The sequence below is a fragment of the Solanum stenotomum genome, chromosome 4 (assembly GCF_019186545.1).
Source record: "Solanum stenotomum isolate F172 chromosome 4, ASM1918654v1, whole genome shotgun sequence".
Taxonomy (NCBI): Eukaryota; Viridiplantae; Streptophyta; class Magnoliopsida; order Solanales; family Solanaceae; genus Solanum; species Solanum stenotomum.
The window spans coordinates 1332117-1350057 of NC_064285.1; the positions used below are offsets into that span (position 1 = coordinate 1332117).

Genomic DNA, 17941 nt, shown 5'->3' on the forward strand with positions numbered 1-17941 from the left:
GGGGGGGGGGGGGGGGGGGGGGATCTAGTGAAGTGCAAAGGGTTCAAAAATTACTCTAGTCACAAAGTATAAAATTTATACATAAAATTCTATTATTTTTCGAATTCCCTTATATAAATTTCTGACTCTCCTCGAAACTCACTCTATTATTAAAAGTCTCCTACATCGACCCTTGTACTAAGTCACCCCTTTATTAATACACACAACAAAACATGAGTATTTAATAACTTGCTATATATATACCACATAGTCACCTAATATAAATAGTTCCATTATTAGTAGAAGAAGAAAAAGAAAAAGGCAAAGAGAGTTGAAAAAGACTTTTAGCAAAATGGGAAGTCTTCAAACAAAAAATCATAAAAACAATCCAAATGCCAAAATTATTGAAGAGTTGAAGTATAAAGTAAGGTTACTTCAAAAAGAGGTAAGTGAAATAATGTGTATAAGGGAAAATGAGAGTGAAATTTACAATCAAGAAATGATAGTTTTTGCACTAAAAGAAGAAGAATGGAAGCAAGAAAAGAAGAAACTTAATGAAGAATTAAATGATTTGAAGAAGAAATTGGAAGATTATAAAGAAGATGAAGAGAAAGTGGAAAATCAAGAAATGATGAGTGAAAAATGTAATAATAAAGAGTATCATCTGTTGGTGAGAAATTCATTGTTGGAGAAAATTAGAGAAGAGGAAGTTAGAAGAGATGAAGCTATTGAGAAATGGAAAAATCTCTATTTTGTTATTAAAAATGAGCTTGATGAACTTATTCAAAGGACAAATCAAGGTAAATTTCATTTTGTATTATTTTCTTATGTTTTTAGTCCTATTTGGTTTATGCCCTTTTCACATGGCAATAATGATTTGAAATTCGAGTTATTTCATTAAATAACACTTGCTTGGAGGTCGCTCCTAGAAATATGGTCATCCATGTCCTCTCATGTTAATCTCTCGAGCCTCTTATTCGTCCTTTTTGTTAGGTTCATTTGCCTTTTCATCTACCATTCCCCTCCTTTTGCTGGGGGTGGGTACATGGTCCAAAAGATTTCAATTGAGTTCCGATCATCGAAAAATAGTAATGTACAAATAGAGTAAGAACAAGTATTTTCATCAATAAATAAATTGTTGAATCTTGTCGACTTAAAGAAGCTTCTAGCGTTTAAAGGTAACTCAAGAGTTTTTTTAGGTCACAAGTTCATATTCCAAGTGTGATATTCTTGCATTTTTTCGAATTCCCTTGTTAAAATTCTTTGTTTAACTTAAGTTCTACTTTTGAATATATTGAAGTCTTGTCCAATTAGTAAAACTTAGCTGCAGGAGCGAAGCCAGAGCTCTAGTTACTGATTTGGTGGAAACAATTAGTTTTAGCCCAAAATTTTGTATTTTTATTAAGAAATCCACTTAATATGTATAAACAATTTATCTAAAATCCAGTAATTATCTTTCTACAATCCAGAACTCAAAACTCAAAATTCTGAATTCGTTTCTGCTTAATTGTAAGATGCAAAATGAATTCTAACCATTCTTGATGGTGTGCTTAATTTGTTTTCATAGGAGAAAGACTCTGCTGGAGAACAGAGGAAGTGGAACTAATAGAAGAGCTACATATGGAGTTGAAAGCAAAAGAAGAAGTCATTGCACATTTAAAAGAAAAAATTGCTTCAATGGAGAAACAAGAAGTTAAGAGGGAGAGGGAGATTGATATTTTGAGGCAAAGTTTGAAAATTATGAGTTACAACAAAAAGATTCCTAGCCTTTCTAAAGTTTTTTACAAAAACTAGAATTTTCTACGATGTTTGCTTAGAATTTTCTACGATGTTTGCATCAGGATAGACTGTCTATATCAGACTCAATCTTGTGTGAACGCGAGATACTTTGTGCACTGAACTGATTGTTTATTAGAATTTCTACAATGCATTGCATGTAAAGATCATAGAAATACCAATATTTCTTTGGTTTCACTAAAGTATAAATGTGTACTCATATGATATGTACTTCTCATAAGGAACAATGTTACTTGCTAGCCTCATTTAGCAATTTAGTAAAAAATATGGTTAATTTATGACCAAAGGAACTGCTTTTTCGTAAAAGTAAATGATTGAGACGAGTTGTGCTAGCTACCTAGTTATTAATAAGTATCTTTTATCATATACTTTTTTATATATTTGTCTCTATCCAATCAAATACGTCTATAGCGTAGATAATCAGACTATGAAACTAGATTAGGGACCATGCTCCTCGTTTTTTTCCTATGGCTACGTGCTATTATATCCTAAAGAATAAGAGTTCCATTAAGACTATTAACTAGTGATTTTATAAACACCCTCACTATATTCTTCTTATATTTTTGTCTTCATCTAATCAAAGACGTCTATATCATAGAGAATCAAGCTCAGCAAAAACAAGACTAACGACCATGCTCTAGGCTTTCTTATGTTGTTATCAATATCATAAAGAGAAAGATAGTTTGTTGAGCATCAAATAAATAATCTAATGCGCAAACAAACACCAACAAAAAATAATTATAACATGCTTATATGATTAATAATAACATAGTGATAGATAATTCTTATTGGTTACAAATGCTTATATAACACATTAGTGAACAACAATTCTTTTATTTATTATTTTTAGTTCCAATTCCAAATGTGTTCTTCATCCCATCAACTGCATCTTGAGCCATGTGCATCATTTGCTCTCCAGTCTAAAACACAAACCAACAAGAAAAATAATTTAATACACCAAAAATATATTTTAAATATATTTTTGATAATCGCACTCCAGAGTAGTTTACGCACACCTCAACTGATCAATGATATCTAATAAAATTACCTGGTGAAGAAATCCAGAATTATGTTCCCTTTTTTGATGAGCTGATTCACAAGCTCTATGGATTGCATCTTCAACTTTGCTAACAGGGTGATTTGCCTATCAAAAATTGCAAGTTTATAAGAGTAGAAGGAAAGAAAAAAAAATAAGGTAAAAAATTAAGAATTTACCAAACAAATAATTTTTATATATATTTTTTTACGTTTGTTTCATTTTATACGATGGTGATTTGATTAAATGATGAGTTTAATCATATTTTTTCGTGCATATTAAAAGTATCCTTAAAATTTGTGATATTAAACATGTCCATATGCATCTATGGTTATAAGAGTATATTGTTGAGGGTAAAAACTAAAGTTTAAAGTTTAAAATTTTCAACTATGGATAGATATAGTGTTTATAGTATAACTTCAATATAACTCAGTACCTTTGACTCGACTTGTTACAAATCACAAGTTTAGAACCAAGTACGCTCAAAATGGCTAAAATCTAGAAATCATAAAATTCAAATCTTGAATCGGCCTTTACTTTCAAATACATAAATGTATCATTGTTTTATCATATAAAATGAGATGGAATAAACCATAGATTCTAAGATATGATATTTCAACCTGAGCTTGGCTATGGGATTGATCAGGATTGCATTGAGCACTTGCCATATTGATCTTGATATATTATATAAAATTATATATACGTATATATATTAAATATATAAAACTCCTTAATTTTTTTTTTTATGTTTGTGGTATTCAATATATATGTATGAAAACCTTTTGGGCTAATGAGAAGTTTTTATAGAGAGATTCTTCAGTGATTGGTTTTTAGATGAATTGAAATGCACATTTTGCTGCTATGTTATCTGCCTTTTTGTGGCTAATTTTTGTTTGACATTGAGAAAAATATGTTAATCCATGCATGCTTTAGATCTAATCATGTTTTATTTCATTCCATTTTTTTTGCATCTTTATCTCTTTTTTCTTTATAAGATAAAAATCTAAAAAGTATTTGTTTATGACAAAATATATGTTAAAGGGAATAAAATACAATTTTAAATAGGGAAAATGGTTTGAAATATACTCGAACATTGACCGAAATTGTTATAATAATCCCAAACTTTGGGCAAGACCTATTACCCATTACATCATTATAGATAGTAACTTGTCTAGCTGGGCACAAATATCAATATCGCCATAAGGTTGTAAATAAATCAAGATATTTGCAAAAGGGATCATAAACTTTTTTTCTTCTGAGAATGGTAACAAGTACAAAGGATACTAAATTCCTAATGTTTAAGTACATACACAAATGATGCCAACAATGCCAGTAAAGCTACTATAAGCTCAAGAAGAAAGTTAATTCTCCAGTTTTATTTCAGTCCTTTTCACGGATGTGTACTCAGAGGCAACAACGCGCAACCACAGAAACAAGACACTGGTCATTGGGAACATTCACTCGAGTACTCAACTTCAAATGGTCAAAATATTCCCGAGGGAGATTCCCATAGCACGCACTCAATGGATTAGTAGACGAGCACACAAGCTGGCCAGAACACCACCATTATGAAAGAAAGGATAAAACTTGGGATAGAAAGCAAGAATTTCAATCTTTCAAACAAAACCAAACATGCATTGGTACTTACTATACATGAACAACCGAAAGACATAACCTAGACGAGCATTTTGAAATGCCTGTGTGTTCTTGCAATACCTATGACATGGATTAACCTTCCAACATTAGGTAATATGCAAAGTACTGGCAAACCAAAAAACAAGCTTCAAGAATGGCATAAGTTTTATGCTTCTGATAAGTACGAACGACATATATTAAACTAAGCCACCACTGATGCCTAACAGAAAAGAGGAACCAAGTCAGACAGAGTATTGTCCTCTGTATCACATAAGCAGTGAAATGCCAGAACACAGTAACCTAAACTTAAGTGTTGCATAAGCAATTCGACTCTCCGAGAAAATGACAATACAGAAGACTGCTCAGGTTGCACAAGAAATAGTGAAATAGAATGAATGGTGTACACAGTTTTCTCGAGAAATATCAATTGAAAACCTGAATTGCTGAATCACACATCTGGATAACCACCATGTAAGTATTATGAAAAGGCCAATAACTACACCTAAATCCCAAATTAGGGTCGACTACAATCTACATGAATCAGTCATTCTACCTGTCATGACAAGAGAATTCATCCTAATATCAGACACAGTCAACCTACACAGCCTTTCTTCTTTATCCGAAATTGGGGCGAACAATGGTTTGCACATGTAAATTTGTCACAACAATGACAACGAAACCATAAATTTTCCAACAATATCAGCTAAAACTCAATCCCAAGCTAGTTCAGGTCAGCAGTATGAATCCTCATCACCATAAGCGCTTTGTTTGAATCCATAATATTTCATTAATCCATACTTAAAACTTATCTAACACTACAAGTTCCCTAATATGCTCTAATGATATATACTAAGAGTCCTCTAGTGTTTTTTTTATCATTTGCTAGAACTGACTAGATTTCAAATTAGTATAGATGATTGCCTTCCATAGAAAAAACATATTTTTTTGGATAGATTTGCCAACAGCGAGACTCGAATCAGCTCTTACATCTTCGAACTTAACAATTGATCAACCAAAAAGAGAAAACAGCTCTTAGAAACTACTTATACCTCACAATCAGAGCTATAAATTCAAGCTACAACTAACTATTGCTTCATAATCAGAAACTCAGAACCCAAAGCCCGAAAAGCTTTCAAAATAACACGAAAAAATCGATGTGAATAAGCAAGCTATGATGAAATTTCTAGAGCATCCAAAAAATTGCTTTATTCCTTCAGAAAATTAAGTACAACGTACCATAGGCAAGAGTAAACCCTAGGTAGGGGGAGAAAACAGCACATATATTGTTGTTTTTAGCGGGGGAAGAGTTTTAGGTGATAGATTTAGTTGATATCTGAGTCATCGAAATCATCCTGAAAGAGATTGAAGAAGTCAGAGTCGGCGAGACGGAGATGTTCGCCGCCGCCGAGTGGACCTTCGCCGAACATGTCGATTGCGTCCACGTCATCGACGTCCATCGCCATTGTTGATCCTTGTTCTTCCATGTCTGCTAAATAGTCTACTACCATTGGCTTCATTGTTGATTCTTCTTCTTCTTCTCTCTGCGGTTGCAATTGAAGCTTTGGGATTGTGAACGGTGGAGTGCTAAAATTCCTAACGGAAGGTGCACGGCCTATTTATAGAATGGGAATCGGGTCAAATATGGATCCGACCCGGACATCCGAATTATCCAATTATATTGAGAGAGACACATAGAAAAGGAAAAAATGAGTGAATTTAAAATTTAAATATTTGAAGGTTTACGCATTACTTTCCTTGTTAGTTGCTATGTTTTTCTATTCTTTCTAATTGGATTTACTACACTTTGAGTCGAGGGACATTCGAAAATAAACTCTCTACCTTTGAAGGGGCTTTTGAAAACCGTTTCTCTACATTCACAAAGATAGTGGTAACGTTTGGGTACATTATACCCTCTCTAAATCTCACTTGTGGAATTCCACTGGATATGCTGTTGTTATAATATTAAATTAATTTAATTCTATTTAGTTTTGACGATCAGTCAAATTAACTTTCGAAAAGTGAAACTTGACGGGTAAAAAATAGGGAGTATTAGTTACTTCCATCTTAGTCTTGATTTGATTACCTTTCCATGGAAAAGTCTTACCATTTTGTTGGATGTCTCAGTACACAGTGAGAAGTCAATAGGAAGCTTGATATCTTTGATGCTCGTCCATAACTATAATATGTTGTAATTCTTTTGAACTTGAGTTAAACCAATATCGAACCTCACAAGCCAAATTGTGAAGTGAAAAATTGAACCATGCCGAGTTTATTTCAGTATGGTATCAAAAAATCTTACCAACTTTGTGCATTCTACAATTAAACTATAGAAAAGCTATTTATGAAAGACCTGACTAGTGTGACTTATAAATTGCAAATGATAAATGTGACTTATATCAAGTAGGATGTCTGTGTCACATCATTTGATGTGGTTTCTGAACACAACGTGAAGCAATTACTAGTATGGCTTATAAAATTGCTGGTATGACTTATGAAAAGGGTAGAGTGTACATAGACCACTACCTCTTGAGGTTATTTCCGAAAGATCTTCGATTAATATGACTTATAAATCGCAAATGATAAATGTAACTTATAAACCAAGTAGGATGTCGATGTCACATCATTTGATGCGGTCTCTAAACACAGCATGAAGCAATTACTACTGTGACTTGTAAATTCCAAATGATAAATGTGATTTTTTGAGCTATTTGGCCAACAGCGAGGACATTTTGGAGATTTCACCATTAAACGGAAGGCAAAGTTGTTCCATTTCGAATAGTACAGGGGAAAAATAGACCCTTTTTAGAGCAAGAGTTCAACAATATTAGGAATTGAAGTTGTCCCTTGTTCTTGGTTCTTTGTATGTACAAACATCAGATGCATGTATCTGGTAAAAGAATCAATGGAATCTACAAACAAATTGTTGAAAAAGTAAGGTATTTTCTTCAGATTGCAGGATTGAGTCATTTCGAGAATAGCTCGACTCTATCTAGGTGGCAAGCAGCAGCAGGATTTTGAAGGCAGTTACAGAAGCTCTCGTCGTCTTTTGGAAATGATGCTGGCAAAGGATGGTCCGGTATTACACCAACCTAGAAAGACGATACACATCAATAACCATATTTGCTCGTGGCAAGTATATATCAGAACGAGAGTGAGAGAGATAGAGAGAGTGTGGACCTTGTCTATATCGTTGTGAGCAGGAGTTTCATACCGAGCAACTGTAACAGCCACGCCAGAGCCATCAGATAGCTGGAATACGGACTGGATTTTACTGTATCAGAAGAAGAAACAAGTAAGAATAGCATTCTTCTTTTGCCAGCTAAAGTGTATTTGCATGTAAGTAATAAAGTTATTACCCCTTGCCATATGTTGGTTCACCAAACAGCTGTGCGCGCTTGTTATCTTTCAAAGCACCGGCTAAAATCTCACTTGCACTTGCAGTCCCTTTGTTTACCTGACAAACTTATGTTGGTGAGTTTGGCCCAGGGAGTATTCAGGGATTGGCGGAATCAGTGTGTGAAGTGTGAACTTAAGTGATGGAAAGAGAAACTAGAACAACTTTTGGTGAAGCCAAAGATAAACTTAAAATGCTGAAGTGTGACAGGAAGTGAGCCTCTGACTGGAAAGATTTGCAGTGCAAAATACGAAATTCATGTCAAACTCAAATACACCGGAAGAATAGGATCATTATACATCATTAAGCACCAATATTTGATGAATGAGAACTACAGGCCAGCCGTGAGTATCACAAAACAAGAAGATGCTGTGGAATTTAAGTACACAAGGGGGAAAAAACAAAGAACCAACTCAATTGTCTACCTTCATCATAAAAACCACTTAGCTGAGGTTAGGCTAATCCATGTCGACATAAATGACTAAGTAAGAATAAACTTACCAGCACAGCTAGGGGCTCTGAAGCAGCTACCACATTGCTCCCATCCGTGTCATAAATATCTCGAACACCACGGCTATCACAAATGTATACAATCACACCTTTATCCAACCTGGTTGCCAGTGAAATCCATTGCATAGCACAGTTTAGTCTTCTTGCATAGCAGTAGCAATAGCGTCAAAAACTAGAGAATAATAATATGCTGAACCAAAGAAAGAAACTTCATTGTATCACTAACAAAGTAATCTCATAATCTCTCTGTTGTGAATTGAAAATATTATTTTGACTTGACTACATTGTATTAAAAGAACTTCTAGTATTTAACAATATATATAGACCTATGTGTCACTCTTATGTAAAAAGAATAAAATTAAGGAAAGAGTTTTCATTGTCAACACCTACATCGACCCTTGAAAAGATGAGTAATACTTATTGAGAAACTAGCATTCGAGTACATTGGATCATCAGAAGAAAACTAAGCAGACACTTCAAACTGGAAAATCCAAGCACAACAAAGCTTACCATATTTTTGCTATCTCAACTCCTTCAGGGAAGAGACCACCACTGCACAAGATTTCAACTTTCAGATCACAATTAAAGACTGTGAAATGAAGACATGGTGAGAGCTCATCACCTGTTATCCCGAAGGTCCAAGACAAATGCCTTGACATTGTTTTTCCTTAAGGTTTCAATCGCCTCTCTTACAGCACCTATAGGGAGATTTACATAACTATTTAGCTGGAATTTATGAAAAAACTAACCCGATGTTTAACTCTTCGAACATGTACTGAAATCATTGCATTACTAGAAAATTTTAGAGGAAGCATGCATAAAATGATAGATATCAAGCGTAGCAATATGAAGTGCAGGATTCACTTTCCAAATGATTTCATTGTCATTGACGGAAATGCTATTTTCAACTATGGCATACTAACAGTGAACACACCTGTAAGATCAAGACAAATTCTAAACCATGACGAGTGTATAACTTATGATAACCAAATCAGAGAGTAGAAAAAAAGTTTCTCCAATTTGATGCAATGCATCTGCATAGTGACAAACCACTCCTTAGAAGGGAAAAAAAAGAAGAAGAAGCAAGGCCACTAATTCAGATAATAGGCGATTTGAGAGTAGTCTGGTTGTCTAGTAAGTAGAATAGTGTTTTTAATATTAGAAGTGGTTGATAAGATAGTTTACCAGAAGCGTTCTGGTTGAATGTTGATAGTTTGATGTATCCGATCTGAGGAGCATCATCTCCTCCAGTGGGTAGCTTGCAGATTCTTGATTTTACGGGATTCAGAGAAACTTTCTCCCGTCTGGAAGACAGCAGATTATTAGTATTTGTTAAGAATATGCATCTCTAGATAAAAAAATATAAAAGAGCATAATCATAAAAAAATGAAACATTTACATATCTTCACTAGAAGAAAAGCTAAGTAAGAAGGCATGAGCTGACTCTTATTAATAGATGCATTAATGGCTTTTTCTTTAATACATATAACAAGTCACATTTAAAAGTAACAGAAGTATACAGATCATAGAAAACTTTAGAAGAGTTCAACAAAATGAACACACATCAATGGTAGCTTCCTTGTCTCGGATCCACGAAGTACAGTTAGTTCCACACCACTTCCTTCAGGTCCTCTGTATGTCAACAAAACATAACAATAAATAAAGAGGAAAATATATACATATAAACTTATGCTATAGACAGAATCGCTAGTGGAAACAGTCTACCAACCTGTTGATATCAGGATCTTAGAATCAGAAAATATTATGAGATATTGACCTACAGTTACAAACCTATTAGCCACATGTTTCTTGTTTATGAACTCATATGTATGATAGCAGAGTAAAAATACTTTTACTTCAGCGGTTTTTTTTTCTTTTTGATAAGTCAATGTTTCTCCCTCATTAATCAGAAGTAATACTGTTTCTCCCAGGAATATTTCCAGTTTGATTCAGTATAACGTGAGAAAGATTAAGACCTCTGGCTTAAAGTTATAGCATGCAGATCCTATCATTAAGTTTCTCAGGTGCAATAGTTATGAGTAAGTAACAACAACAACATACCCAGTGTGATCCCACAAGAGGGGCCTGGGAGGGTAGACCGTACGCAGACCTTACCCCTACCTTGGGAGGTAGAGAGGTTGCTTCCGATAGACCCTTAGCTCAAGGAAAGGCGTATCGAAGAAGATTGAAATAGAAATAACAGAAGCGAAGAAATCATGGCAAAATACTATTAAAAAATAGCATGGCAATCGTTATGAGTAAGTAAATTCAATAATTTACTGATGTTTCCCTTCCGTTCAAGCTCTCAATTGTTGTGCTTCACTTGTCTGGTAAACCCAGAATAAGACTTCAACTCATCAAGAATTTGAACTGTGAGGCATAAAATGAAACTGCACTTCAGGACCAGAAGAAAACTTACTGTAACCGTTCTGTTGCATCATATATACCCATGTTTTCTGTGCTGGTATTGTCAATTGAATTTGAACTGTGAAGCATAAAATGAAACTGTACTTCAGGACCAGAAGAAAACTTACTGTAACCGTTCTGCTGCATCATATATACCCATGTTTTCTGTGCTGGTATTGTCAATTTGTAGGATGATATCACCAGATGAGATGCCAGCCCTATTTGCAGGACCTCCTGGAGAAGCTGAGATAACGACCAGTCCAAAGGCTGATTCATTTTTCCCCGATGGATAGCCAATTGACAACCCTACTCCAGTAAGTGCATTTTGAGTTCCTGACTGCCTTCAAAAAACATATGAAGAAATCTGTTTAGGAAGCAAATTTTCAATCAATCAGGGTGGAGTTAACTCACCAGCTAACAAGACAAGAGAAAACAAGAACCATACCCGCAAACTTTTAAACTTTTCAGGCTCCAGAAACCGGGTGAAAGGGTCATCCAAAGTGGCGAGCATCTTTTTTATTGCTGCATCTGGAGACGGTGTAGTGAAATGATTTAACAATATGTACATTTAAGGGATGGAAAACTACAGCTGTAGCTGAGACAAGTCATTTCAGACTTCCAGACAAGTTTAAAGCTTCAAGGTTGGTTATTGGAATCTGTACGTTTCTATCACTATATATTTATTGATTAACAGAGTTTCCTGCCACAAATGGCATGGTTCCAGAAAATAGATGAGGTTGCTTAAAGCACATATCAGACAAAATTCAGAACTCAAGATACAAACTATTAGTCCATCATGCAGGTGACCTTGACCAAAAGGTTTATCCACACACTGATGGGCACAATATATCATCTTGTCAGCAAAAAGAAAATACAAAAATATGCCGGGTACTATTTTGCTAAGTTGCATCTTGTTATACATGTTTGTAAGGTTAACTAATACATTTTCCCTTCTATATAGATTGCACACTTTAGTCCTCTAGCTACTCATACTAATGAATTCTTCTTTTTCAATCAGAAGTTTCAACGCAGATGCATAGCAGATCATTTCTTCCGAGTATTCTGCAAAACTTCATGTAGATAATCACTAACAGATCATCTGAAAAAGGGCAAAACTTACATGTTTCCTGCCTTGTGTTCATTGGTTCATTTCGTAGTGCGTCTTCTCTGTACCTAAACCAACTTTGACCATTGAAGGTCTTGTCAATATATGCACGGTCAATTGTTCTCCATGCCTCCAAGAAAAGTAGATTTTCTTCAGTGAGAGCAACTGTAAAGTGGGAAGAAAATAGGAGATTTGTTACTTATATTTGAATAATCGAGTCTTACAAAATGGAAAAGCTTGACATGATCCATCAAACTGACAGACTTACAAGAAGGCGCTTTGACAACAGCAGTATTAACTGCCATAACCAGCATTAGTCCTATGCAGGACCGAACAAATATCTCAGGTACTATACTCTTAAAAATTTCCGAATGCTTTAATGTTTTGCGGAGACTGGTTTTGAATTTTCTTGGTAGAAAAGCTAAGCCATTTTGTATAACCAGCAAACTTTGCTTATCTATGAATATTTTTCTACACCTCCGGATTGGCTGAGAAAACATTCTGTTTCTGTACATTTGCTCAATGTAGCATAAAGGAGAGCAACTTCCAGAGTTGTCATTGCCACTTCTTTTCAGACGCAATATAGGATGATATACTCGAGAGTTATTACTTCCGCTGTACAAAGAATTCCATGAAAGCACCTGCAGAATGTTTATGGATGAAGTCTACTTGACTATCTATATCGTGTAAATTTTGCATTTTTGCACCAAAAACACAAAAGACAAAGAGAAAGACAAGTAGCTTTTAGTTTGGAAATGCTTTATTTCTTGTTACAGAACGAACATGTTGATTTTGTTCCTTCTAGATGGTCCACCACATACAAGCAGGAATGATTCCTCATAATCATTTCTTAGCCTTCCAGCTCCTTTAAAGATAACTAAAGGGAAAAGGGTTAAATATTCCAGTGTACTATCTAAAATTGAGCAACTTTGGCCTCCATAAGCTTTTGGTCTAACATTACCCCCTCCACTGGGAAGCAGCCTTATTTTTACCCTTGACCCCTACTAATGAAGCTCCAAAGGAAGGTTGAGGGGTAAATTTGGACATTTTTTCTCAGAGAATTTGGACATGTAGAGTCCACCAATTTTACGCTGAAGTTCCGTCAACAAAAAGGAAAAATAGGTGATAATTTGTTAACAACAAGAATATGAATGGATCAAAAGTGTGACAGAGGCAAAATTGAGAGATATAAATAGTACAGGGAGAAATTTGGACCTTCTCCCTTAATGAAATAATAATGTTTAAAATATATGCTTTTGGTCTTAAAAGACCAATTATGTACCAGTCCTGCAATGAAATAGCATGAATAGAGTGGAATGGATATAGCAGAACCATGTAACCTGCACCAACTAGTTTGAGACTGAGGTGTAGTTGACTGATTTATTTGACTGAACGAAGGGATCAATGTTTTACCTCTCTGATTCAAGCCTCTCAAATACTGTTCGAATCTTTTGATTTCTACCTTTTCTTTCATTTGAGTTTGACACACTAAATATTGTGAGATTGTCATCAAATGAAAAAGTATATAAAGTTTCAATCTTTACTCGAATTACTGGCTCCGGAAAACTTTAAAATACGTAAGTATACTTGTTTACTACATAAATTGAAACAAGGATTTCCATGTTACTTCAATGTTTCACAATTGAAATAACAGACTGCTTAAACAATAAACTCTCTTAGTTTTAATCTATACTACAGTCTTCCCCTTTCAAGAATTTCAAAAATATTACACACAATTCAGTCATTAAAATTATTTAATTCGGGCCAGCTTGTGCAAACCTTCATTATTCCTCCAGACTTAGGCAGACATACAAAAATCACTAGATTTTCTCCCCTCCTAAACTCATTTAACACTTCAATACTTTTCTAAGCAAACTAAAACTATCTAAGCTAATCAATATCTTCTTCTACTACCATTCATCTTGAGCTAAGGGTCTATCGGAAAAAACCTCTCTACCTCTGAGGTAGGGACAAGGGGCGGAGCCAAGTAGGATCAAGGGGTTCATCCGAACCCCCTTCTATGGAGAATTATAATGTTTATTACATGGTTAAAATTATCTTTTATGTATATAAAGTAGATGTTGAACCCCTTGATGAAAACTCTGACTCCGTCACTAGGTAGGGGTAATGTCTACGTACACTGTACCCTCCCCATAGACTACACTAGATATGTTGTTGTTGTCTTCTACAACCATTCATACTACACAAAATCAAATTAGTACTATCTCAAACTCTATTTCCAGTAAAACACCATCACATAAATTGAAACATTAGGAAATTAATGAAATCAAGAACACCAACTATAAGAACAAATAGTAACAAGAAATATTAGGGAATTTGCCCACTTGAGCAAATGGGGTTATTTCCATAACTTTCCAATTCACATACCTTACAAGAAATAATGGGGTTTCTTCTACTACCACTCATACTACACAAAATCACATTAGTACTATTTTAAACTCAATTTCCTGTCAAACACAATCACATAAGTTGAAACATCGAGAAATTAATGAAATCAAGAACACCAACTAAAAGAAAAAATAGTAATATGAAATGGAATTTGCCCACTTGAGCAAATGGGGTTATTTCAAGAACCATAAAAAACTTAACTTTCCAATTTTTCACACACCTTAAAAGAAGTAATGGGATTTCTTCTGGTGATGGTGAATGAAGGAGAAGGAGAACTTCCCAGAAGAGCTTCCATTGCTAGCTCAGAAACGAAACGAAACGATTTCAGTTGCTCCCCAAATTTCAACCACAAAAGATTCTTTTCTGTTTATTATCGTTTTTCTTTTTCTTTTAAAAAGCCTCCGGATGAGTTTTTTTTTTTTTTCCTTTTCTTATTGAAAATGAGAGGTGTTTTATCATTCGAGAAAACCTTCTTACTATTCTTTATTTTTTTATTCTAGTGGCTCAATTTTTTTATTTGATATTTTGTATTGGATTTCTATTCAAATTTGAGACACGATTGTGAATCGGTTTGGTTCGATTTTGAAATTAATCGATTATTGATTTGTAGATATATTAAACTGTTAAAATATTGACTTATCATTTATTGATCGTTATCGGTTCGATTATCAATTTAACCGTTAAGATGTGCCTAAAAAATCATAGAAAATGTATTAAAGATATACATAAACTTTTATTAAGAAAATGTATGTATAACAATAAAAAAAAAAATCTCTAGACTCTTTATCTCCTTCTTTTTTTTTATATAAAAATCTAATTTGTTTTTAGAGTTTTTCATGGCTTGTCATCAGCTTGCGAGTATAAATCAAGAAATTAATTTTCATTTGGACCTTTGAATATTGATTTTCTCTTTTCTTTATTCAAATATGATAAATAAAAGTGAATGAAAAGATTATTAATTATATAAATCAATTTATTTTGAAAAGTATTTTCAAAAAATAAATTACAGTCCAGTACTACTTTTGATGAAAAAAATATTTATGTTTAATTTTAAAATCACTAATCAATTTAAAAAATAATTATAAGCAGCAATAATCTTTGATCGAAATTTCTAAAAGAACATCTAAAAATGTACTTTCTCAAAAAAATAAAAAATCAGCTTCTCGAAAATAAGTTTTGTTTCTCCTCAAAGCTTTTTTTTTTTCCTCTGGGAATCTTTTCCACCAAAGTAAAAGAGGGTAATTTTTTCGAGTGTTTGGCCAAAAACATCCTCAAACTATATCTCAAACTTAAGTTACATCCTTAAAATATTTTTTGGGGCAAAAAACATCCTCTAAGTATTTGAAAGTTAACAATATCCATCCTTCTGTAAGATATCGTCAAAGCTAAGGGATCCTACAAAAATATGACCAGTTCACGTGACTATCAACAAAAGTTTTCTTGCGTAATTTCATTACCGAAGTTTCTCAAAAAATATTAAAAATCTTAGACACCATTGCTTATTGAAACAAAAAATGTTTGGAAGGTGTGAGGATACACAATATGCTCTTTTTCTCATTTAGTAATGGAAAGAAGCTGGAACTTAATTATCTTTACCTTTTTCAAAGTTATACAGTATGTAGATCAATAAATTTTTGGACAATCTGATATTTAAGTGATCAAAATATTGATTATGTCTAGCATTTGAGTGTCATTCTACATTATTGGAAGTGGAAGTCTCCGACAAATGCCTATTATAGCATATTCAATTAAGAAGAAACATATTTCAACTAATAATATTTTTACTATGAAATTACATGAAAAATAAATGAAAAAAAAAGTCAAATTAAAGGATTTTGCATAATGCTAAACTCAATTACCAAAAAAGTTCATGATAGTATTTTTGGCGTATCTAAGATTAATAATAACGAAGGGCTCAGTTGATTTTTGTGGGATCTATTAGTTTTCTGATAAATTCAAGTAGAAGGATGAAAATTGTTCACTTTTAAATAGTTGAAGGATGTTTTCTGCTAAGAATGATACTTTAAGGATGTAGCTTAAGTTTGGGGTATAGTTTAAGGATGGTTTTGGCCAAAAACTCTAATTTTTTCTCTTTTATCTCTTAGGTCTCAGATTCGAACCCCTTTGTTACGGCAAAATTAAAATCCTTTCCTCTTGAATATAGTTTTAAACCATATGAATTTAAATTAGTCGGATTTTAATAAGTAGGTATTCCACTGCGGACGGATGGAAACCAAAAATAGTCTCCAACTCTCTACCTCTACGTAATAATAATAAGCTCTGTACATTCTATTCTCATGGAGATCCACTTATGATATTTCACATTGGATATGTTATTGTTGTACACTTTAATTTCTCAGGAATGGTGGCAAAATGTGTAGGGTTGATGCGTAATGTGGGACTTGGCGGTGTGAATCCAAATTTAGTCGGCCTCGGCTACAGGACAACGGTGGGAAACCAAAAAAAAAAAAACAAGGTAGAAGTTTCCCTCCCTCACTGGATATCAATTTTGTTGAATTTTCTCCTTTTTCGTACATTTAGCCCTTTCTTCTCTCTTTCAATCTTTAATTTCTCACTGCATTAATGATAAAGTTGAATTCTTTACTATGTATTATGTGTTGTGAGTTTTCAATGACTCGCTCTAACCGAACTTCTTCATGTTGGACCCATTTATAATAATAAGATGATAAGAATGTATTCTGTATGAAGGAAAATAAGTGGTCTGTTACTTTGTTTTTTTGCGTGTGTATGTTCGGTATGTAAGCAAGAAATATTATTCTAAAAAATCTGTATATAATCTAGACAAATAATATGTGAGGGTGGGATGGGATGAAGATGAGGTGTGTTGAAGGTTTTGGAGTATATAATCAACGTAAAATGCTACTTGTAGAACTTGTTTTCCCGTTTTGTGATGGAATACTTCATCCCTCACAAAAAAAAATGGATGACAAGCAAAGGCCCACCCAATGTTAGTTCTCTTTCACATACATTACTACTGCGAGCTGTAGATGAAGTTTCGAAAATTTATTAATGATCCCTCCTTCTCAACTACTTGCATTCACTTTCTGTGTATTTAGCAAGGCTGAATGAATCCACTTTCTATTCTTCTTTTGTAAAGTACCACTTTTTCTTTCCCCAAGGCTTTAGCAATACTCTTCAACAATGTCTCACGCTTCTTCTTCAAAAGTTTGGAAGTACGATATCTTTTTGAGTTTTAGAGGTGAAGATACGCGTAGAAACTTCGTGAGTCATCTCTATAATGCTTTAGAACAGAGAGGAATCCATGCTTTCAAAGACGATGAACGGTTGGAAGCAGGACAATCAATTTCTGCTGAACTTTTAAAAGCCATAGAAGAGGCCAGATTCGAAGTCGTGATATTTTCAAAAAGCTATGCATCGTCAAGATGGTGCTTAGAGGAGCTTGCACATATCATAAAGTGTAAAAATGAATTGGAGCAGATTGTGATTCCAGTCTTCTATGATGTGAGTCCATCAGATGTACGCCATCAAAATCCCCTTTTCGCTGATTCATTTTCCCAACACGAGGTAAAATACAAAGATGATATGGAGAAGGTTCAGAGATGGAGGGGTGCATTTGTGGAGGCAGGGAAAATATCAGGCTATCATTTACTAAATTTCAAGTAAGCATTTTTTTTTGTTCGGGTTTCTC

At 33.9% G+C, this 17941-nt stretch overlaps 4 protein-coding genes and 1 pseudogene across 4 annotated transcripts; 2 read left to right on the forward strand and 3 right to left on the reverse strand.

Annotated features, from left to right (window-relative positions):
* The first annotated feature begins 251 nt into the window (after positions 1 to 251).
* On the forward strand, positions 252 to 1920 carry LOC125861932 (uncharacterized). Its single transcript, XM_049541850.1, has 2 exons — positions 252 to 779; positions 1547 to 1920. Exons 1-2 carry the CDS (start codon positions 332 to 334, stop codon positions 1771 to 1773), a joined length of 675 nt encoding a protein of 224 aa, XP_049397807.1. The 5' UTR covers positions 252 to 331; the 3' UTR covers positions 1774 to 1920.
* Positions 1921 to 2483: 563 nt separating this feature from the next.
* LOC125861941 (late embryogenesis abundant protein 29-like) lies at positions 2484 to 3551 on the reverse strand. The gene is made up of 3 exons (XM_049541857.1): positions 3433 to 3551; positions 2825 to 2920; positions 2484 to 2696 (listed from the first exon to the last, which is right to left on the reverse strand). The coding sequence occupies exons 1-3, from the start codon at positions 3478 to 3480 to the stop codon at positions 2610 to 2612; spliced, it is 231 nt and encodes a 76-aa protein (XP_049397814.1). The 5' UTR covers positions 3481 to 3551; the 3' UTR covers positions 2484 to 2609.
* A 2047-nt stretch (positions 3552 to 5598) lies between these two features.
* LOC125861942 (small acidic protein 1) lies at positions 5599 to 6027 on the reverse strand. The gene has a single exon (XM_049541858.1). It carries the CDS (start codon positions 5962 to 5964, stop codon positions 5770 to 5772), a length of 195 nt encoding a protein of 64 aa, XP_049397815.1. The 5' UTR covers positions 5965 to 6027; the 3' UTR covers positions 5599 to 5769.
* A 1216-nt stretch (positions 6028 to 7243) lies between these two features.
* On the reverse strand, positions 7244 to 14629 carry LOC125861918 (carboxyl-terminal-processing peptidase 2, chloroplastic). Its single transcript, XM_049541834.1, has 13 exons — positions 14492 to 14629; positions 12131 to 12503; positions 11878 to 12027; positions 11203 to 11285; positions 10886 to 11094; positions 9915 to 9983; positions 9537 to 9655; positions 8974 to 9049; positions 8862 to 8903; positions 8343 to 8451; positions 7804 to 7901; positions 7625 to 7718; positions 7244 to 7536 (listed from the first exon to the last, which is right to left on the reverse strand). Exons 1-13 carry the CDS (start codon positions 14564 to 14566, stop codon positions 7411 to 7413), a joined length of 1623 nt encoding a protein of 540 aa, XP_049397791.1. The 5' UTR covers positions 14567 to 14629; the 3' UTR covers positions 7244 to 7410.
* A 2589-nt stretch (positions 14630 to 17218) lies between these two features.
* The window catches only part of LOC125862005 (disease resistance protein Roq1-like), a 34761-nt pseudogene continuing 34038 nt past the window's right edge, over positions 17219 to 17941 (forward strand).

What these genes read in the sequence shown, in the direction of transcription:
- LOC125861932 (XM_049541850.1), top strand. Translation starts at nt 332, where the DNA reads ATGGGAAGTCTTCAAACAAAAAATCATAAAAACAATCCAAATGCCAAA. An exon ending in TATTCAAAGGACAAATCAAG is followed by an intron (nt 780 to 1,546) that starts GTAAATTTCATT and finishes TTGTTTTCATAG; the next exon opens with GAGAAAGACTCTGCTGGAGA.
- LOC125861941 (XM_049541857.1), bottom strand. Translation starts at nt 3,480, where the DNA reads ATGGCAAGTGCTCAATGCAATCCTGATCAATCCCATAGCCAAGCTCAG. An exon ending in AATCCCATAGCCAAGCTCAG is followed by an intron (nt 2,921 to 3,432) that starts GTTGAAATATCA and finishes AATTTTTGATAG; the next exon opens with GCAAATCACCCTGTTAGCAA. An exon ending in ATTCTGGATTTCTTCACCAG is followed by an intron (nt 2,697 to 2,824) that starts GTAATTTTATTA and finishes TTTGTGTTTTAG; the next exon opens with ACTGGAGAGCAAATGATGCA.
- LOC125861942 (XM_049541858.1), bottom strand. Translation starts at nt 5,964, where the DNA reads ATGAAGCCAATGGTAGTAGACTATTTAGCAGACATGGAAGAACAAGGA.
- LOC125861918 (XM_049541834.1), bottom strand. Translation starts at nt 14,566, where the DNA reads ATGGAAGCTCTTCTGGGAAGTTCTCCTTCTCCTTCATTCACCATCACC. An exon ending in AAAAGTTTAAAAGTTTGCGG is followed by an intron (nt 11,095 to 11,202) that starts GTATGGTTCTTG and finishes TTTTGAAGGCAG; the next exon opens with TCAGGAACTCAAAATGCACT. An exon ending in GAACCAACATATGGCAAGGG is followed by an intron (nt 7,719 to 7,803) that starts GTAATAACTTTA and finishes CTTCTGATACAG; the next exon opens with TAAAATCCAGTCCGTATTCC.